The sequence below is a fragment of the Argopecten irradians genome, chromosome 14 (genome assembly GCF_041381155.1).
Source record: "Argopecten irradians isolate NY chromosome 14, Ai_NY, whole genome shotgun sequence".
NCBI classification, from domain to species: Eukaryota; Metazoa; Mollusca; class Bivalvia; order Pectinida; family Pectinidae; genus Argopecten; species Argopecten irradians.
The window spans coordinates 30,797,524-30,821,169 of NC_091147.1; the positions used below are offsets into that span (position 1 = coordinate 30,797,524).

The 23,646-nt window shown below is 35.7% G+C and overlaps 1 protein-coding gene and 1 long non-coding RNA gene across 5 annotated transcripts in view; one reads left to right on the forward strand and one right to left on the reverse strand.

Moving 5' to 3' along the window:
- Nucleotides 1-2,985: 2,985 nt before the first annotated feature.
- LOC138307526 (ankyrin repeat and SOCS box protein 10-like) lies at nt 2,986-13,943 on the reverse strand. Its single transcript, XM_069248323.1, has 4 exons — nt 13,638-13,943; nt 5,940-6,527; nt 3,716-4,025; nt 2,986-3,544 (listed from the first exon to the last, which is right to left on the reverse strand). The coding sequence occupies exons 2-4, from the start codon at nt 6,498-6,500 to the stop codon at nt 3,084-3,086; spliced, it is 1,332 nt and encodes a 443-aa protein (XP_069104424.1). The 5' UTR covers nt 6,501-6,527; nt 13,638-13,943; the 3' UTR covers nt 2,986-3,083.
- Nucleotides 13,832-23,646, forward strand: part of LOC138307527 (uncharacterized) — a 47,550-nt gene continuing 37,735 nt past the window's right edge. For 2 of the 4 annotated variants that reach the window (XR_011205999.1, XR_011206002.1), the window contains exon 1: nt 13,851-13,975. This is a non-coding gene — a long non-coding RNA (uncharacterized lncRNA). Of the gene's footprint in view, nt 13,976-14,392; nt 14,489-23,646 lie in introns of those variants that run through there. The other 2 variants (XR_011206000.1, XR_011206001.1) reach the window with 2 other exon arrangements.

Consider the following 23,646-nt stretch of genomic DNA (forward strand, 5'->3'; position numbering starts at 1 on the left):
CATTCGCAACACCCCTTAAGGTGTTGCTCCACTAGTATAAAATGAAAAATATCCCAACTCCACTTTGTAAGTGACGATATAAATCAGGTAATTTATGAATGTCATAAACTTACTAGAAGGTGTTTTGTTGAATAGTTAAACGTAAATTTTGGGCAGAGATACAAAGATTAATAGAATCTTACATGGGTCTGTGAAGTGGACAGGGATATCTCAACCCGAGTGAAAGATTTTGGCCGGTCAACCCGAGGCTTCCATGTAAGATTCTTTTTCTCCCATAGTTAGTAGAAAAAATGATGAAATTCCACTTGGTTTCCAGCTTTTTCATCGCGCCATGATCGCAGGAACGTCGTTATGCGTCAAAATTGATGACGTCATCTACAATGCGCGCCGCAGTTACGCCGCATGTATTGATGACGTCATGTTATTGTCTAGCGCGTGTGAGCTGTCTTACACCCCACTGTGTAAGATAGAGATATTTTTTCCCTCGCAACCACGGGATATCCCCGTGCAGTATGGAAGAAATATGTATCAAAACATTAATATTTAGAAAGATCGATTCTGGTGGGATGTTTCCTCCTTTTTCTTTCAAACACATGTGCATAATGTACACATGTGTAACCAAAGCTCCCCTAAACCCTGATTGGATTGGCCTTCCTGTTTGTTAGTCCTGACGTAATTGTAGACACTACACTCATATCTACGTCTGTCTGTTCCCTTCGTTGGTGGGTGGATCGGAGGTCCCTAACATGCTATAGCCAGGTGACTTCTCATTGGATACACGCTTCGAATTCCTTGGGATTGTTGCACTGTTACGGGACAAGTTTCTTTGAAGGGGATTCGGCAGGAATAACATTGCATCCACATTGTTTCTACCCTGCAAATAGGTGCAACTTTTTGTGGGTTTTTCCACTGATTCAGTAATTGGATTAAGACTGGGCAAGTGTTATTTTTTGCCTATTTTCTGCCTTTGAAAAATGTGCCTTTTTTCACTGTAAATAAATAACTGATTGGAACCTGACATGTATTGAGTGTAACATTTTTGTACCTTTTTGGTGCGTTTTAATGCTAGATTGGAACCCCTAAGTTCGCCAGAAATGGTTCCGATCTAACATTAAAAAGTTATCACTTTTTAACACAAATACAATCGGAATACATTGACATCTTCAGCCGAGTCAATCAGTCAGTAGACGTTCCAACCCTTGTCCCGGAAAATCCTCGTCATAATGGGTCAAAAGTGGCAACAATTCACTACTTGTCAATGGATGGCTTCCAGCCCTTCTCCCGCGTCTGTTCCATAGCCAGCAGGATGCACGATCCGCAGCCTCTGCTAGTCTACGTGCTGCTGTCTTCTGTGCTATCAAAATAACTACAAGCGCCTGTAGTATTGTTAATACTGGGCGTGATGGAAATCCTCTGCAGTCAACATCCACCGACATTAGCCAAGTGCGCCACCATTGCTCATTGCACCTTTCCATGAGGTCTGCATATTTGTGCCCCCTCCACCTTATTGGCCAGGTCAAATCGCTCCTCCCAATGAGCAGTCATTTAGATGGCAATGATCTGCCCGCCCTCGATACTCCAGGGGTTCCAATCACGTACGATCTCTACACCCCTGGACTATCTCATAGTAAAACTGGAGGCACCAGAATAAAAAAGGCAACAGAACCGGTAAGGTAATTTAATCATTTGATGTACATCAAAAGAGCCGTGTAATGGTACACCGTGGTTGATTGTGTGGCTTTCTTCAAAGGAAATCTTTGTTGGCCTGTGATTGGTCAAATATTTACCGCTGAACTGCCTTCAATTTCACAATGAGATAGTCCAGGGTTGTAGAGATCGTAAGTGATCGGATCCCCTGGAGTATCGAGGATGTGATCTGCCAGGATTTGGCAGACCATACCACCGCATCATTACGTAACGTAGTCTGTACTATGCCTGGGAAATTGGGAATACCAACTTTTCCCCTCGGTTCACCCTCAGGTCCAATGTCTATCCCATCAGGAATGCATTTGGTACCTGTTCAGGTTTTGGTCACCCTGCAACCTATGTTCACAAAAAGATGAAAGATGGTTTGCATTTCCATCTTTGCATCAATAAACAAAAGCAAATGACGTAGTTTAAGACTCCCATCTAAATCTTATAAATACAACTCATGTATTTTCTTAATTTGAACTTAACGTGCGTGTTTTAACTTAACTAGACATCGACACAAATTTCTTGAAAGTAGTAATATCTATATCTGTATTTTGCTATGGTAAGCGAAATATTAATAGAAATACATATGGTTCTGAAATTGAATTGTAATTTAAAATTATAAAAAAAATACGTGTTTTCTCTTCTTTTTACTCCATGGACTTTTTAAGTTGTATTGTAAGTATGTCAGAAAAACTCAATTCAACCCTTTTAACACCTCCAAAACATAGCAAAAATGGATTCACTACTTAATCTTTTGCACAGATCATGTGCGAAGACAATATTGATATAAAAGATAAAAATTTCAATGAGCTATTGTCATACCCTTTATGGAATGAGTAAGGATCTGGATTTTAATTAGATTGATGACGTGCTGTCACGTGACTATAGTGTTCAGTTAGATACCATTTGTATATTTGTACAACATTGCATATACGTATATGTTTACGTATACACGGGGAATCTTCGGAATTTAGAGTGTATGACGTCATCATTTTATGTTGCCTCGTATCTGCTACATTATGTACACGTATGGAAAACTTGCAGCGCGGCGATTACACGTAAGTACAATAGTGTATACAATTATGTTTGAATGGCTTTTTGTTTTAATTAATTTTACAGTAGTTCCTGTTTTAAGTACATGTGCTTGTATACTTCAAGCGAACACATTTGAAATTAAAACCAGTTTTACAAGTAACGCTTTTTATTACCCTTGATTCCAAAACTCGTATCTAAGAATGCATTTAGATAAAGTGGTTGTCACTTCCTTAGACAAAGATCAGATTAAACCCATTTCAAAGGATAAATATATTTGTTTTTATTTATATACACCATTTTAAACTTGCGTTGTCAGCTACGAGGTGCCTCCACACATCAGTTTGGCGTGTTTATCAGAGCACAAACTCTGGTGACGTCAGTTGTTTAATCCTCGTTGGAAGTGGAAGCTGGTAGATTCTTTCCTTTAGGCCTATATCATTCTTTAAATGATCCCACATACACAGAGTTGCCGTATGAAACAGTGTTCGGGGATTCCGGGCTAAAAACTCAAGGTAAGTGAACATGTCTTTGTCACGTGATAAGGACTCGGGGATTTCTGGCTCGAGAATCCCTTCCCGGAAGTAAGGCAGTCTGCTTATGTTATATCCGGCGGAGTACAAAAGAAGAGCGATGTCCCAACACCCCAGGTCTATGGCTAGCTCCATAGCGTCCACCCAATACTGGTCGTGCACGTGAGCTGTTTTGAATACACGTCCCCGGATGTCGGGACGTGCTCTCCACTGAAGGAGGGCACGGACACATGCAGAATCTTTTTTCTTAACAGCTGACAGCAATGGCGTCACGCCCATGGGAACTGTAACAGATTAATATACACAGAATACGTAGGGTTAATCGGAAGCATGGCATTTAATTCACGGTTCATTTTTTATGCTTTAAAAATCTAGCATTTATGCAAACCTGTATGTTTTACCAATTCTGAAACATTTTTTTCTGCATTGGTCATAAGTGATAAAGATATACGTACAGACAACATTTGGATCCGCTCCGCAGTCCAAGAAGAACCTGAGGAGGGGTTCCACTTTAAAGTTGACCGCCATATACAAAGGGTTGGAGTTCTCCCGGGTGTTTAAGTTCAGGTTAGCTCCGGCCTGGGTCAGAATGACCACGGTGGCCATCAGATCCTCACACACATCACAACTAGCGTTCTTTAGACGGTAGAACTGAAATATGACATTGGTCAGTGGCGTCATACTCGTGGTGTCCGTAGTGTTGGGGTCAGCACCGGCACACACCAAACACTGGACAAGCTCCGTATTCTTCTGGACCGCGGCAAACTGCAAAATAAAGCAATGATTTTTAAAAAGAACGAAAAATGACGGACAGGTGAAATTCATTTAATGCTTATTTCAAGGTCGAAGAAAATATAAATTCAGGTAATTCAATATATAATCTATGTCTAAGAGAACATCAGATGTTGGAATGTACGAGGGATGTTCCGAAATTAATGTTACTTGCGCAATATATCGTGGAAATCGTGCTAAATGGGCTTAAAACTACCTCGTAGCGTGATATCTGAAGCGTGATATACATGTAGGTAAATATCTCGCTCACAATTACACTGACCTTGGTGCTGTGTACATTGTTTTGTAGCACACTCGTTACACTCTATACAAATATGGTTGCCAAGAGAGTTGAAAAAAAATTGTAACACCTGGATGTTCCGAAATTAATGTTACTTGTGCAATATCTCGTGGAAATCGTGCTAAATGGGCTTAAAACTACCTAGTAGCGATAGCGTGATATCTGAAGCGTGATATAGGTAAATATATATATATCTCGCTCACAATTACACTGACCTTGGTGCTGTGTACATTGTTTTGTAGCGCACTCGTTACACTCTATACAAATATGGTTGGCAAGAGAGTTGAAAACGTAATTGAAATTAGGGCCTATATCAAAGGTAGGTCTCTACTTGGCTTAAAGCCGGTGGATATTCATCGTTAGGTGTGTGATATTAATGGGAAGGGTCAAATGTCATATATGACTATTTGAAGGTGGGTTGCTCGATTTAGGTCGGGACACTAGCAGCTTAAAGATGCTGCCCACACAGGTCGCCCTGCAACAACAACAACAAAGCATAACATTGAACTAATTCGGCAAATCCTTGAAAAAGATGCAAGGTACACTGTCCGGCAGTTAGCTAAAATGACAGGCTTGTCTTTAGCACGTATTCATTGCATTTTAAAGAAACATCATAAGCTGAGCAAGATCAATGCCAGGTGGATACCCCATTTACTAACTGACAACCAAAAGAGGTCCCGGGTTGACAAGGCCAAATCCCTATTGAAGAAATACCCAAAATACAGCAAAAAGACTTTTGATAATTTGGTCACAGGTGATGAAACATAGGTGTATATTTTCGAACCCCAAAGAAAATGCTCTAATCGAATCTGGGCAAGCAAAAACGCTAGGCGCCCTAGCATTGCTAAAAGAATACGCACCGTGAGGAAGGTTTTGTATGTCATATTCTTTGATAACAAGGGTCCAATCATTCAAATTCCTGTTCCAAAAGGCAAAACTGTCACAGCGAAGTATTATAGAGACGTTGCACTTCGAAAACTTAAGAAAGTCTACAAACGCCGCCGCCCACAGACAGGTTTGAAGTACCTCAGGCTCTTACATGATAATGCGCAAGCACACAAGGCGCGCATTGTAACGGAGTTTTTGAAGGCAGAAAAGGTCATTGTCCTCCCCCACCCTGCATATTCACCAGACTTGGCCCCCTGTGACTTTTTCTTGTTCCCCAAACTAAAATTTCACCTGTCTGGAACAAAATATAAATCAAGAAATGCCCTTGGATCTGCCATTTACCAGTATCTTATGAGTATACCAATCCAAGAGTACGAAAACTGTTTCCAAAAGTGGATCGATCGGTTGAAACGATGCATAAATTCAGAGGGGGCGTACTTCGAGGGACAGGGCAAAGTAAAATGATCAGATTTACTTCTATCAAAGAGAAATCACCAAAGTAACAATAATTTTGGAACACCCCTCGTACCTAATGTTCATTAAGAAGAGATTTCAACGTCTTAACAAATAATATACCGACATAATGCCCGGAATAGCAAACGAAATCAATGTAAATAACTGACTATGTCTTTATAAGGAAAATGTGTTTCATTTCAAGATTAAATTGTGCTGCTAAACGTTGAATTATGAAACTATTGGAATGTTTATCTAAAGTTAACCTGTAATGCAGTTCTCTTGCTGCGGACATCTTTCATCTCCACGTCTGCGCCTGCGTCCAATAGCACGTGACAAAGTTCCACTGAATGGCGTATCCCGGCACCTGCGCAAAGGGTCATCAGCGGTGTGATACCATACCAGTCTGTCTGATTGACATCCGCGCCATGCGACAACACGAGTTTCAAAAGCTCTACCGACCCAGACTCTGTGGCACAGTGAATAACAGACTTTCCGAATCTATCTTGTGAGTGGACAGCATGGGAATCACGTGACAACAATTCTTTAGCAATGTCTACAAAATGTCTGACCATACAATACATAAGCGGTGTCATGTTCCATTCATCTGACGCCTGCACATTGGCTCCAAACTCCATCAAAAGTTTGGCACATTCCAGGCGATCTTTCTCACAGCAAATGTGAAGAAGAGATTTGTCATCGAAATATTTGTAATGGACGTCTGCTCCTTTGACCAGAAGTAGTCTCAATGTCTTCATATTGTTTTCCTCGACTGCATGGTACAACCTAAGCGCCATACGCGACTCGTCCTCATCGTACACCGACATCTTTGTAATTCTTATATCATGTCATACCTGGAACGAAATGAAAATAAACAAAACCATAGTTAAAACAATGAACAACTAAATTAAGATGAGATAATAAAATTGAGTTGTAATAGAAATACAAAAGTAGGCGCTTCTTCGGAGTGAGCAGTCATCTGACCATACATACGGCGTATCCTTGGTGGTTTTATTCTATACTCAGTTAATTTTATTTCACCTGTTCGTTGCCATCATGTCTAGCAAGTCAGATTTCATGGACTCTATTTCCTAAAAGCTACGTATTTATGGTAGCCGATTTCTCAGCAATGTCGCAATGGCGACTCCGCAAAGCGAATTGAAACAGTGTGTTTGTCACATGGCGCTCTTCAAATTCGCTTGGTGCTTTGTTGATCTTTGCATAGCACACTGTCACTCTTCGCATAGCACACTGTCACTCTTCGCATAGCACACTGTCACTCTTCGCATAGCACACTGTCACTCTTCGCATAGCTCACTCTTCGCATAGCACACTGCCACTCTTCGCATAGCACACTGTCACTCTTCGCATAGCACACTGCCACTCTTCGCATAGCACACTGTCACTCTTCGCATAGCACACTGTCACTCTTCGCATAGCACACTGTCACTCTTCGCATAGCACACTGTCACTCTTCGCATAGCACACTGTCACTCTTCGCATAGCACACTGTCACTCTTCGCATAGCACACTGTCACTCTTCGCATAGCACACTGTCACTCTTCGCATAGCACACTGTCACTCTTTGCAGAGCACACTGTCACTCTTCGCATAGCACACTGTCACTCTTCGCATAGCACACTGTCACTCTTCGCATAGCACACTGTCACTCTTTGCTTGGCGGGTTCGTCAGTGTGTCGACATGATTGAAATCAGTCACGTTACCGTATAACTATATATTACCACTACAGATTATCATTTCGAGATTATTTTTAACTTAATTTTAAAAATCAATCAAACTTTTCCATGGAATAGTCGTTATTGATTTTTATTCTAGTGGAATGTGTTTCTATGACTAACCGCGTTGTCATTGCACTCGGGAGGTAATGATCATCACGGGATACATTTTTGTGATAGAGGGCTATCCAAAATACAATTTTATTACTTCTCTAATTAATCATCATATTCAGTTATGTCCCGTTACATCTGTTCATCCTCCTAAACAATACCATCTTTGTTATGTTTAATCACAAATGACTGGTATTTTATCATATTTATCCAGTTTTGAAATCCTTATACATTTTCCTTCTTGATTTTTCTATTAGTTCTTACAGGATGTCTGATAGGAGTGAGATAGCTGCAATGTTGTAGCTCAAGACTTTTAGACAGAAAATGGTGTCTTCTTTAGGGCTACAATTGGTGGCTATAACTAATGATGGAGCAAGGTTATTATCATGTAGACCATTATTGAAACATGTGTATGCCTTTTTGTACTTGGTTTATATAGCTTACGTACCAGGCAATAAAGCGGAACCGTATAAAATATCAAATTCACACCAAGATATTATTTCTTCATATTTACATAAGAAGGACTTTCTAAAGGCAATTTATACGACAAGACTACAAATTAAGAATATTTCGTCTTGTGAGCGGTACGGTAGATATCTAAGTTGCATTTCTTGTAATTTTCACCATCACAAACTCTCATAAAACATACAATGTGTGAACATGGATGCTTATATATGATGGTTCAGATACATGAAAGCACAAACATACAATTGACATAGCGGTAAATGTCGCAGGAAATATCACATGTTTTGAAAGAACCGTGTCAACACCATGTTTCAAACTTTCAGGTAACATCGGAAAACCAAGTTGCATCACGTGACCGACATAAGCGATACCCGTATAGATTGGAACCTCCCGAGCCGTATCACGTGGTCAATATCGGCAAAACCCGTACAGATCTGAATAGATCGGAACAGTTAGGATACTTCCGAGCTATTTTAAATGTGTACACGTTAAAATCAATTTTTCAATTTAATTGCTTAATAACTTTGCGAATACGAACTTTACAAAAGTCGTTAAATCGAAAGTTTTAAACTTAGAGAGGCGGAAAAAAAATATGTAGAACACTCTAAATACTTTTTCTATGTCAAAAATACAACAAGTCATAGACCATACAACTTTAAGAATGCTCGTTATAATTCTTTTGGACAAAAATAATATATAAATGCATGTATATGCATCAAATAATTGGAAATCTACTGAAATGTATAGAAAATTGTGCCCTTCACAAAACCTTGATGACCGTGTCCCCGATCCCAATGATGGGTCCGTCATTCTCTGGACACCTTCTTCCAGAATAAAGCCCTACCGATATTACAAAAGTTCTGATGTCATAAACACACATGGGGCCATAGTGGGTGGGCGAATTCCCCGAACACCAACTCTGGTAAAGACAAAGGGATGTGTTTATGTAGGGAACCCTTTGAAGTTTAGTTATAGCCTGTTTCAAAATCTAACACCAACTCAGGTAACTTTTCAACCAGGTAATTTTTATTCTCATACCTATGATTAAGATACATAATAATAATAATAATAATGCATGATAATGTCACACATTTTTACACAACATTTACAATTAAAAAAATATTCTTCATTAGTAAAAATGCCCAGCCATTAATTGGCTTACGAGACACGAATGTACTAAAATTATGAACAATATATGTGAATAAAACAACATTATCAGTTAAAGTTATAATAAGTCAAAATTACTATTATAGAGATCGCCTTCTCCTCATCATAAAAAGATATATTTAGCAAGACTTACTTGTAAAACATCACAATTCATTAAAAAGATAAGTTGATTATCAGAAGACATACTTTCAAAATGTTCACATAAAACAGTTACTCTATCAATTATGTAAGTTTTCCTTAAATCACAATACGCTTTACAGTTAAAAATAAAATGAACATAATGCATCCCAATTCTCCTGTAAGATATCGTTCCAGTAAGGTTTATATAACGAATTGCGTTTGTAACTATTATACGAGTTCTGTGTACGTAAGTGTACACGGTATGATAAGATACATCATAAGATATACTACAGTTTTGTTAAAGTTTAATTTGTATAAATTGTTGTACACTAGTGGAAGAGGGAAAGGGTTGATATAGGCAATGCCTGTTACCCAGTCCCATTTTGTATAATTTATATTAAGTAAAATATTTATAATTGAATTGATATGCAAAATAGTTCCTGCCAATTTAAGCAAGGTGCAGCAGCTGTGATGCTGATCATGAGTCGGCTTATGTCATCAAGTCAATGGTTCCGTTCTGGTATCCCAAATAATGTCTGTATATTCTAAAATTGGTCTGATATATCTTAATTCTCGTCTTTTCGTCTTTTCGCCCCGAAAACACGAAAATTAACAAATTTAAATTTCTTCTTTTCGCGGCGAAAAGACGAAAAGACGAACGGGGCGAAAAGACGAAAAGACGAAAATTAAGGTTTGTTAAATTTCGTCTTTTCGGGGCGAAAAGACGAAATTTAAGGTTTGTTAATTTTCGTCTTTTCGGGGCGAAAAGACGAAAAGACCAAAATTTAGGTTTGTTAATTTTCTTCTTTTCGGTTCGAAAAGACGAAAAGACGAAAATTAAGGTTTGTTAAATTTCGTCTTTTCGGGGCGAAAAGACGAAAATTAAGGTTTGTTAAGACGAAAAGACGAGAATTTTGAAGGCGAAAAGACTAGAATCAAAGTCGCGTGTATCACTTTCGTCTTTTCGTCTTTTCGCCGCGAAAAGACGAGATTTAAATTTGTTAAATTTCGTCTTTTCGCCCAATTTCGTCTTTTCGGGGCGAAAAGACGAAAATTAAGGTTTCTTAATTCTCGTCTTTTCGGGGCGAAAAGACGAAAAGACGAAATGGCACAAATCAGCCACCGTAGATATAGGAGAGATACAAAGTTCTTGGTGAGTTTCCATCTAGTTTATGTTTCAATGTTCGTAATAAGTTCTGTCTTGATGAAACTTTTTCACAAATATTAAAGATGTGATCCGACCATGATCTTTTTTATTGATCAGCCCATGAAGAAATTGACGATAGACCATCATCCAAGAATTCTGCATGTATTACTGTCAGTAAAAGGTCATCATCATTATCAATACAGAGATGTGTCATCAGCAAATATTTTTATATAAAATATTACATCTGTTAAATAATTTATAAACAATAGGAAAAGAATGACCAAGTACTGAACCTTTCGGTACTTCAGCATTTATCGGTTTTTCATTGGATTAATTGATATTCGTTTATGAATACGAGTTGTTTTCTGTCAGGTAAGTAGACTTCAAACCAATCATACAGTTTACCTTTAATTCCATATTTTTTCAACTTATACATTAAGTTTTAATGCCTCACTCGATCAAAAGCTTATATCACAGAAAATAGATGAAAATAGTGATCGATCCTATAACCAAAGAGAGGAAACATCTTCACTTATAAGAGAAATCCCTACACTAAGTGTTTAAAAGAGTCAATTTATGATATTTTAGATCATATCGGACATTATTTGTTTCTCCTAAATTTTGCCCAATCAGAAGAAATCCTCAGAATTAAAGAGGAAGATTCTCATCCTTGAAAACTGAAAAAAATAACATAGTCAAGTATAGATCAATAATAAACTGTAAATTCGACAATTCTAGTACAGATGTTTTACAAAGTGTATATTAATCTAAATCTGAAAACTAAAATAAGTAAGAAAGTATAAGAAAATGATGAAATTGAATGATCTAGAATAGTATTTCTATTAAATATTTACATTTATAAAGCTTAAAAGAGTACAAATACAAGTCAAGTTGATAATTTAATGTTCTATTCAAATATCATGGCAAGTATGATTTTTTTCTGAAGTATGCCTCTGTTTTATACACCATTCTGCAGCATCTTGACAATAACAGTTACTGATTTGCTGATCACCTACCAGGTGAGTTGATTTACCTGATATTTACCTGTGATCTTGCACTGAGAACAATTCTGAGACAGAATATAACTCCCTATCAACACACCTTAACCCCTATGAAAACGGTGTGTTCTCCATTTGCCCACTTTTTAGAGAACAAAGAAAAGTGTTGGTATAGGAGAACAATGGAAAACCAATTATAGTAAGTTCCATAATAATTTTTACCTGTGCTTACCTGTGTTCGTTTACCTGAGCTACATCTAGTTTATCAAAAGTGGGGAAATAGATAGAGAGATATCGATATATCTGTATACAATACAGTACTATATAATATTTTGTGCGTTTTGACAGACAAATATAAATGATATTTTACGTTACATCTTTATAAATTTCACCATTGGAATGGTGGATTAAATAAAAGAGCAAAAATTCATCCACGTTTTAGGAGAATTAAATGTCAGATTTTTTTACAAACTGTTGCAATTTCAAGAATTAGTTGAAATTGTATGTCTACAATGTAGCTATATAGCTACAGATCGATATAAAGAATACAGCGTACGTAACAAGATATTATTTAATTCTATCGGATGATACATGTAACAATATACATGTACATGTAGATATATATACAAATGCATATACATGTACGTTTGTACTTGTATCTAATATATTAATTATATCATATACAGTTGTATACCCTATATATCAAACTGTACAGATCTAGATGTCTCAAAATTCCAATTCTACATTGACAAGAAAGTCAAACATACTGTATATATATTTGTATGTTAAACATTGAGAAAACTAAAATATTTTTCATCAAGGATGATATTTTTTGGAAAAATCCAGACGGTCACTAAATATCACAGCTGATATAATAAATTTAATATACTTTTTAGTCAATATGTAATATTTATTGAGATATCTTTTGTTTTAAATGTTACACTGTAAAAGCGAAAGTGTAACCCGCAAAACTTACATTTGCATTTGAATTTGCATGATTTGACAAGTAATTTTGTCATGTATAATGCGCCTCCCTCCTATCACACTATAAAAGTCTAAGCATTTCTACAGAATATAGACTTCTGCAGATTGCAAATTGCAATGTGAATGTTATTGAGATAATTGTTTAGCTAGTGACAGTTCGAACCCTGATTTTTTTTTTTATAATAGATCATATTTCCGATGGTTCGAACATGTCAAATTATGAAGGTTAGAGTAAGATTTTTGTCGGCAAATTGGCTCAATGGGATTCCTAAAAATGACGATATATTGCAGTATAAATATTTCAGTAGAATTGTCACAAAGGTGATATCTAATGAAAAGAGGCGTAAACATAAACTGCATGATTACATAATTATTACCATAAACTATTTTTGTAAATATGTTGAATGTGGATTATGTTATAAATGCCACTAAAGTTTAAACGTGTATGTACCTCTATACATGTAGCTCGATATCCAAGAAGGTATATTTTGATTGAACTACAATTAGCAACTATAGTTATTATTTATGTGTTTATATGCATTATATATTATTATATGTATATTATTAATATGAAAAATCAATAACATAACTGACATCACAAAGAGAGTAATAAATCAAAAGATTTTTCCATGTAATTTTATTTCCATAAATGTACATCAAGTTATACATAAACGATACCCTTATGGAATAAGTACAGTACGTATCACAGGTGAAAATCACAGGTAAAACACAGGTAAATCCAGGTTAACTTCTCTGAAATAGACTATAATCTTTGTCACAACATTCTGCTAATTATCAGATTATAAAAAGTGGGCAAATGGAAATACAGCCATGAAAACACCCCACCCTACCCAGAATTGGTGTTCGGGGAAGACCCCAGTGGGTGAGTGGTTAATATGTACTGACCACTGGTCAGTGGGTTTTTTCCGGGTACTTCGGCTTTCATTCACCATCAAACATGGCTCGTTATTAAATGATCATGGGTATTAATATAACGTTTAAGTAACAGAACCAAACCAACAGATGTAAACACGACAGGGACTGAGTGCGGTCAAGGCCACTACATACCGACATATTTATCTCGCATATTTGTGACCGAAATGCATGTACACACAAGCGCTTACAAAACATTTAAACACAACGTTACAAAAGTTAGCTAAGATGTGCATACATCACCTGGACAATTTGCACTTTAACAATAATAATAAACCGTATGTAAACGTGGCTTTACGTACTTCATCAGTTGATTCTTCTTCGCATTCCAGAATAAAAAACTGTAATTTCCGAGGAGTTCCTATGAGAGATCCGAGGCACTCCGATGGTATTAGCAGACGCATCACATGTCAAATGAAATATTTCTATAGAATGTTAGAAGCAATAGTTGTGGGGTCTCAATTATATTATTACGAACGCTTTGCCATCTATACTGCTCGCAATTTACATTGTGTATTGGATGAACACGCGTGTAGTTCTATATATAGAAAGTTACATGCACGCGTATGAACACGTGTATTGAGTTAGTCCACAGCACACTGGCGGTATGCAGCTACACAGCCTAACTCAGGCACATTTCGTAAGTATGTTTGATTGTATGGCTACCTTGGTTCGAGGTATATATATAACGTTAATCTAACCACAGGCGTCTGCATCTGGTTTTAGGAAAATATAATGTCCTACCCCTACTATATGAACAAGGTAAGACACTCCATAAACCGGAAGTTGAGGGTACGCTCCAATTCACTTTGAAATTTGACCAAATTTGACGAAAATATTGAGTGTCCGCGCGTTCAATCAACGTACCTTAATTAAGAATCCTCTTTTTACAATGTATGCCAGGTTTTTGTCGCGAAGTTACGGTTATTTAATATGAAACAGGACAAGAAGTATCCACGTAGCGGACGATGCATCAACTATGGAACGGAAGTTGATCTTTCAAGCAAGCAGTTTTGCAAGTTGCAATCCGATTGGTTAATCAAATTAATTGACAAATCAGATCGATTGCTTCTTGCAACTGCTCGCTTGAAGAGTTCCAATTCCGTTCCACAGTTGGAGTATCGGAGTGTCTCACCTTGTTCATATAGTAGGGGTAGGTTATTATATTTTTATCAAACCAGAAGCAGACGCCTGTGATCTAACGATAGTTTTTAAGCCTATATACTCATAATATTCTGTATAGGACAAAAAATTAAATCTAAATATTGACGAATTTTCGAGGCGATCTGCGAATGTTCACAAAAAACATAAACAAACATATATATACATGTATATACAGATTATTGTGTGGATGACCCCTTCGGTCAATCGCTATAATTTGTTGTGATTGAGAGGTTGGTAAGTACTGTATTGGGGAAACTTGCTACATCTTTGTCAGATAAACGATAGTACGTCTTTCTTGTTCCAAATCTATCTTTATTCTCCCAAAACGTAGAGATTCAGCAAAGGGGAATAGCCCATATACAGTAAGGGGTTATGATTATCTCCCTTAGACCGTACAGTGTGTAATCTAGCTACACCCATAAAATCATATACACAACCTCCCCGCCCACAAAATAAAATTGGGTTTACACAATTTTACCATGGGTGAAATAGATTACAATTTACAATAGAAAATGAAGTTATATGAAGGAATATTGAACTTAATTACAAGAGAATTTATGTTTACTTTTTGTTGTAGTACAAAATCATTTTCATACAATGCAATTCTATATATCAAACACTCACGCTTACACTTTCCATTGAGCTCAAGATGGATCACACATATAAAATAGCAAGGATGGAAGAGATTTAAGATACACAAAATATATAGTCAACCAAGATATCTAGTTAAACCAGAGAGACGTTTTATCAAGCTCAAAATTTTTAAGACATAATAGCAAAGGTAGTACATTTTTATTATTAAATGGCATCCATTTCGTTTGTTCTGGCAATACTCAACTAACTGTTTATCATAACAGTATCAACATGTTGCGTCATATGACCATGTGTTTTTAAAGTTATAGAGTAAATGACCATAATAAAACTTACAATATATCAACAATACACATTCTTAACCTGCCAGCTTTATATTTATCCCTATCATCCTGACCGTAGCTTTATACACGCGCTGGAAAATATCTCAGCATGGCCTTATGGTTCCTCAAAATCATACAATTCCATAATATATAACAAAGTCACAAATTACAATAATGAAATCACAAAACCTTCAAAAAAACCATTACTATCAATGTTAACAATTATAGAATACTACTACCCTATCCATTTATCAACTCCAGAAGTTGGTATGTATGCTTATCTCTGGAAATGTTTACCAAATATGACATGTTATTCACAGTAATATCAGCAGAGATTTCGCTCTTAATTATCACCTTCCTGTTCGGGTGTTTTTGATGTGCAAAATAAGTGAAATTAGCAATTTTTTGTATATCTTAATTTCCACATATTGGCTGCATAGAACAATAAAGTGTTATACATCATTGAATAGTATATCACATGAATTTCATTTTTCTAAATATAGTTTTGACCTTTGACCTTTATGGTAGTAAAGGTCAAAGGTCAAAGATCACCAAAATCACCTTTTAATTGAAGAAAACTTCACAATTTTGCTTTTCTGGATCATTTAACGGGCGGAACAACAACACAAACTGTAAATTTGAAGCTTCAATGTAAACTACAGATACAGATAATGCTGAAGATAATCCTATGAGATAGCCCATTAATTACGATCAACAAAATTTTGGCAAAGAGATTATCTGTGTAATCTTCAAAGAATATAGCAGCTAAAATGACAATATTGGTAGCAAAATCATGCATTGATTAAGTTAAGAATTACACATAACATAGTAAAACATAGAGTTGATAAAAATATGAGTTACCTACGGTAATTAAAACATCAAAGTTGTATAAAAACTAAAATACATATATATATTATATTAATATTATTATATATGTACATAGGCAAGAAACAAGGGAGGTAATTCATATTCTGACACACTACTCATTATTTTGGAGGAAACGTTTGCATATCAATTACTCCCAATTTGTCTTGAACTTGGAACATAAAAGATAATAAAACATCTTCGTCGTAAGACATTGTTTCCATGCATATTACTGAGATGACAATGTTTAATTTTACAAATCGATATATATATTAAAATGGGAGATTACTTTTGGTGTTAATTGAGAAGCAGAAATAGTAAATTAGTTTTGTTTTAAGAACATTTTAATCCCGTGGGAATGTTTGAGATCTATGCTAATGATCAATTGCTATGTATATATGCATGAGTATACATTTCAACATATATCTCAAATCAGCATTGTCATAGCATTGCTGAATAGTATGTAGGTTTAACTCAAACATGCTACTAGAGTGGATCACGGAATGACGGTATTTACTGGTTTTTAGCCAACCATCATCAGATGGTGGGCTATTTAAATCGCCTTTCGTCCGTGGTCCGCCCGTCGTTCCGTCAGTTAACATTTCTTGTTATCGCTATTGCTCAGAAGGTACGAAAGGATTTTTTTTTTCAAATTTCATATGTAGGTACCCCTTGGGCCCTAGCTGTGCATATTACATTTTGGGACCGAACGGTCAACAAGATGGCCGACCGGCCGCCTTCTTGGATTTTGATAGTAACAGTTTGAAAAGCATCGAAAAAATCCCTCTGTCATATGTCAGATGTAGATCATTCTTTGCTGGGCGCCAATATCTCTCTGGGATCTCTTGTTTGTTTGTGAGAAGGTAATACTAAACAATGATTAAAAAGTACCGACATTCTGATAACCAGTATATATATCCTTAGTTGACATCTTTGTGATCGACAGGTTTGTTATTATTGTGGTAAGAGCGAGATAATGTACGACCAGAACGGTTTCAAACCCAGGACCACCCGAACTCTCGCCGGATGCTCTACCAATTGAGCTGCTTGGCGGTCGGCTATCGATCCGATCCAGAACCGTTACATTAGTATTATCCCCTTCCTTTTTCACTCATAGGTTTCAAAGCCTCAACACACAAACCGGGGTTTTTATATTCGCCCTTTTAGATTCCGAGACACTCCAAACACTATATTGATGCTCTACCAATTCAATTGAACTAACTATTTATATGTCTATTTCAAACCGATGAGCCGAAGCTCAAGATAATAGAAACATGGAGCAAATGGAAAAAACAAAATTTCTGTGTTATAGATTAATAGGGAAAACATTCTTTTTTGGCATGATGTACATATGATAAACAACTAAGTCAAGTTCTGATTTTCTTTACATGTATGTTGATTTTGACACAAATTCAATTTAAGTCACTATATTTACGAATTAATATCAGTCAAGTGTTGTATTTATCTAGATTCTAGAGAAAACCGTGTTTTAGAAAATAGCCGCTGCCCTATGGTCAGTTCCTTTGTAACCATTTATACATGTACACATTAAACATTATATCGTTTTATTTACTATAAACCGTTTTCATATGGATGCTGTCGATCAATTGTGAGAATGATTGTTGTAAATGAAATTAATAAATATAAACCAAATTCTTTATATATTACATTACAGGCTGTTATCATAAAATTGATTTGTAATCTGTTTTCCTTTTTAGAAACTATGTAGCAGAGTCATCCATGATATTATATCTTCCTTCGACACCCCTTCAGTTTTCATTTGGTTTTGAAATATAGTGTAAATGAAAAATCTGACTTGTAATCAGTATAACTTGATGTTTTGTTTATGTCCATGGAGTTTAGTATATAATCTATAATTTACATATGAATCACAAGACTACTAGTAAATAATCTATATAACTACATTTTTTCAATTCCTATAACTTTCAATTTTCCAATAATATTACAATATAAATAGTATCTAATTTATCTTGACAACAGTTTATATGTCATCATCGGATTATAGGATCTGATTCTGATACTATAGTCAACATTTTAATGCAAACAAATTAAGAGAGCATTATAAGGTATATGTAATGCACAATGTATATACACATATTTATAATGCACCGGTCGTCACTCACAAAGAAGTCGATTTGAATTTACCGACCAAACCGTGTATCAATCTGTTACAAATTGTTCTATAAGTCTATTTCAAAGCGGATCCAGAACACCTGTTAATTTGTGCACGAGATCTGCATGTACATGTACGTACAATAGAACAATGCCTATCACGACATACTCGTCTCAACTACTTACACTGTACATGTCCTATGTACATTATCACGGGGGTAATCGTGGTACATCGGTTTTTTTAATTCCGTCAAGTGGTACAACGATATTTCAATTCCGTCAGAGCAAAATGTGAGACAGATGTGACTTTAATTGCATGTAGAAATATTACTATGCTTCGATTATTACGGTATGTCACAACATTACTATTTCGAACACTTAATTATTTTAGTTTTGGCGAGTGTGAATATATAACTCCAGTTAAATGCATATTTGTATAGGAAATATGTCAATTAGTTGAAATTACGTTTTGGATACATAAAAGAGTTCTCAAAAGGTTTTTGTTAACCAAACAATATAAGGATATGATCATTTGATCATAATGACAGATCAAAGCCGGCAAAAAAGAAATTTTATGGCAGTTTGCTTTGATCGAAATAAAGTATTTGGAACAATGATCCATTTTCCGTTCACTACTGATGCAATTTCCGTTACCTACTGATTGAGACATGATACAATTTCCGTTCATCGTCAACTAAGAAATAAAAAGTTCTATTACCGTTTTAATCGGGAAAATGTACATAAAGTACGTATGCGAAGCACAATAAACATCCTCACTAGATGAATTATTATTGATATTCATCAAGAAACAAGGAATATTCTATTTATTACAAAAATGTACATTTTTTCTCGCTCTCATCTGCAAAAAAAAAACATCACTTCAAGTTTCGCCAAAGGTTATTCCACTTCTTCAGCTCTTTCGTTTCACTCACGTTCTTGGTGTCACTCAATGAGCCGCTGTAGTATTTATTTACCAAGGCATTTCACTGACTTCGTGGACACGGTTGGAATAGTGTCTTCTTCTATCTCAAATGTATGTTGGTAAACTTCCCTTTCTTCGATACCATGCTCCACCTAGCTTCGACTGCCGTCTTTGTGCTTACCGGCATGTCGTTCATGAAAGCTCTTACTGTGGTTGTCGAATACCTGCTTTCATCCATGGCCCTCTACCCATCTTTTCCACAGATTTAACCATAAGGTCCATAGGCGTAGAGAATAAAATCACTGACACAGTGCATTCGGTAACTATTCCAGCTACTAGACACTGCCAGGTGGTTGTGTAATCCAGCACTGTAAACTTCATTTGAAGTCTGTCAAAGTAATCCTTAAGCAGATGGCTTAACTTCTCCGGCATATGGTAACTCTACAGCGTGAACCATTCGCGTTTTCCAGGTTTAACCACATAACAGCCAGATCCTCTTTCCTTTCCTTGGTCTCTCTGATGATCTGTGTTAGAACACTGTATTAAATGCATCCTGACATACCTGGTACTCCTCCTTCCTGCACAGCAATGTCTATTATGTCCATTGGTCAGCATATATTAATACTTTTCATTGACTTTTAATTTAAAAGGTAATATACCATTTAAGTGCATTATTTGCAGTAAAATATAAGGTGAACATAAAAACGACATACTTCACTCCAGTGAAAATATCAATTGTTATGTTTTCACTCGCTTTTTACCAATATGAATGCAGCATTGGCAGTGAAAATGTCACTTTGATTGCTACATTATTAGTTCATAGTTAATAATCGAAAATAAATAACTTTTAAAATTCAATGATGGAATTACGGAAGCCCTGGAGGGACTTTTTAGTTGTTAGTTATGACTTAATTCCTAATACTTAATACTTATTCGTTAATACTTATTACTTATTTCTTATTAGTTATAAAAATGAAACGACGTGCTTCAAGGTGTTCTGCGGTCATTTTGAATGACCAGATGAAGAAGATGGATGTATCACGAAGTATTCTATATGTATGTTTTTAAGTTTGTTTTTGTGTAGTGTAACATAACGGTCGTGTTGACTGTTGTTCCTTCACAAAAACAAGTATACCAGTGTCTGGAAACACCCTTAGCAGAGATGATTTAAGAACATTTCATCGAAGGACACAAGACTCAAGCATTTTGGGGGACCTTTCGGAAACTGGTCGTGCATTAGTGAATCAATCTTTTTAAAGATACCAAGTATTGTAGATTATCTGATATCGATCACCCTGGAATTCGCACGATATGCGTCAACAGAAAAAAATACTATGCTGAACTGCCCTCTGGAAAAACAGATGTATGTTTTGTTTTTTGCGCGAGGATTGAGCGAAGGACACAATTTTAAAACCGATATGGATACTGAAGATTTGAACGACTACATTTAACTATACGATGAAAAGAAACCAACATATACAGTAAAACATTTTAAGAACTTCTTAACGGTGGATCCTCCCCAATCATCCTGACGAAGATTTACGACTGTTTGTTGAACGAAACATTGTTTTGAAAGAATATCTAAAATAACCTCTGATAGGATATTAAAATGACTGTTGGTTGTTTCAGAATGCTACAAATAGTTTTGATGAAACTCAAGTACTTTAATATTATAGTATTATGGACTGATTTAAGAATAACGTGTAGATGTAAGCGTCTAGTTTGTTTTCAAAATAAAGGCAGATCACTAGTATGTCGATATTTCAGCAGTGTTATTTATCGATCTGATAAGGGTTTGATTTTACGTGTTTTTGTGAGATAATCCCTAGTTGTGTTTTTATCTAAAAACAAAATATGAGGGGATGAGGATGGCTGAGAAGTTGTCAAATACAGGATGTGTTTCAGTGACTCAGAACAATGAAACGGCAATATATCCATATGCATTCCAAGAAGATCTTTTTGGCCAGTGCCCGAAATATATGTACATGCAATGTAAAAAAACACTATTTGTTTCCTGGAAAAATGAATCGCTTTTTTAGGTAAACTTAGGAATAAAATATAAAGAGGGATGTGATATGTTTGATGCGTTCGTCGAGTTCTAACTTCAACAAGATTATAAAAGTGAAGAGTGTTTCAAAAGTAATGCCTTTGACAATATTATATTCCACCAAGTTTGAAGCCAATCCATTGATTGCAGAAAAGACCATGGTTATTTAAGGTTAAATTATTAACATTCTACTGAAAACCTTTTAATATTTTTTTTTTTTTCAAATATAATAAACCCATATCAATTTTATTGATTAGACGCATGTATTTCAAATTCTGTTAAAATTTTCTTTTAGCAGATTGTAAATCGATTATATAGTTGTGGCAGTAGACTGACCACCAGTCTCTAGAATATTAAAAAAATCACTAAAATTTGGCTTGATTATTTTTGTCTCTTCTACATACCTGACACATTTGAGAACTCCCAGGCCCTAGGGGTAATAAGGGTTTGACCTTTCTGTACTCACCATTATTCCGAGGAGTGATTTCCAGATTTGACCAGACCTTATTTTAAACTAGGGGGAGATAATCTAGTAAAGATCTCTGCTGAGAAAGTCTTATCAACAACTTAGGGTCTGGTGGCCAGTTTATTGTGGCAGTACAAGTACAGTCATGTCACTGATAGTATTACCATGGCAAGGCAGGACCAACATGGATATAAGTCAATGTTTAAAAATTGTTTGTTTTACAATATAATGTATAAACACGCTTTTGTATTAAATGTTCCTTTATTAAGGTTATATTATATCGGACAACAGCATTTACTAGATTAATTTAATAACAGATACATGTAGCCTGAAAACAATTTTGTGATCCATATCAAGTATTAGGAGACCATGTATGTAACATTGTCTATTCTTCATGTACCACTTGCAAGAACAAAAATGACATGGCTGGTAGGTTTTTGAAATTCCAAAACAGGAAAAACACAATTCGTCGTACATGTAGGTTCCGCATGCGGAACAGAATATGCTCAATTTTTCTTCAGAACACCTGTTGTTATACCCCCTCAACGAAGTTAAGGAGGGGTATACTGGAATTGGGTTGTCCGTCTGTTTAGACACATCTTTGTCTGGCGACCTCCTCCTAAACTAATTGACAGATTTTGATAAAATATTTGGTTTACAGAACCCTGACATAAAGAGGGATTAAGTAAATTATATAGGGTTCTGCAATGTCCCCTATTAACGGAGTTATTACTAAATGTGTTCAGCGGGGGTATTAGTCGGGCACTCTGGCGACAGTTCTAGTTATAAACGTTCATATAAGGGTTCATGTACAGCAATTCTAGTTATCAGTTTTATTATAACCGTTTTAAAATGGTTCATGTATAGCAGTCCCCTTTTTGCGTGTCTCCATCTACTATCAAAACTTTCTATTTATCCCCTTGTTTTTACAGTTTGGAATGGTTTAATCCTTATATTAGAAGACATTGTAGCAAATCAGAACAAGAGGCCTTAGGGCCTTAACGGTCGTCTTACTATTGGTATGTACAACACAACACAGTAGAATATACAGTACAGTAGACAAAAATCTTTCAGCTAGTATCCTGGGTCTTTCGGTTATGGAGAAGAAGTAGTATGATAACATATGTTTATGGAGGGCGGAATCATTCCTTTATAAATGTAGGAACAATGCCTGTTCTTAGAAATGTAATTTCGGCCCATTTAGGCATCTTCAAATTCTCAAAATGCAGCCTTTTCTTCTTCCTTAAAGTGTTTGATGATATCTATCACAACAATCATGATCCTATATCAATGTAGAAATCGATCATTGCCAGTTGTTCAGAATAACACTGAATAACCAAAATTTTAACCAACACCGACGCCGAAATGATCATATAAGCCCCCACTATTCGAGAGATGAGCTATAAATTGATTTTTGCATATGTAAAAATGACAACGATTTATACATATGTAAAAATGCATTTTAACATATACACAAATATAATTCAACGTATATGAAATTCACGTCAATTTTTTACGTCAAAATACATTTTTATATATGCTAAAAAATCTTATTTTGGAACATGCTATCTGAAAACAATAACAAAAAAAGAATTCATATCTTTATTGTTTATTTCAAAGATCCATATGACCAGAATGAAACACAATTTTTTTTATCTCGTGACTCAACAAATCTTAATATTCACATTGAAACACCTTTATCCTAGATAACCTAATGCACTGATCAATTAAGTTTTCATTGATGCACTCTAAATTGAACTTTCATCACTAGAATATGTGGAATGTTTTGTCATTCTGAAAA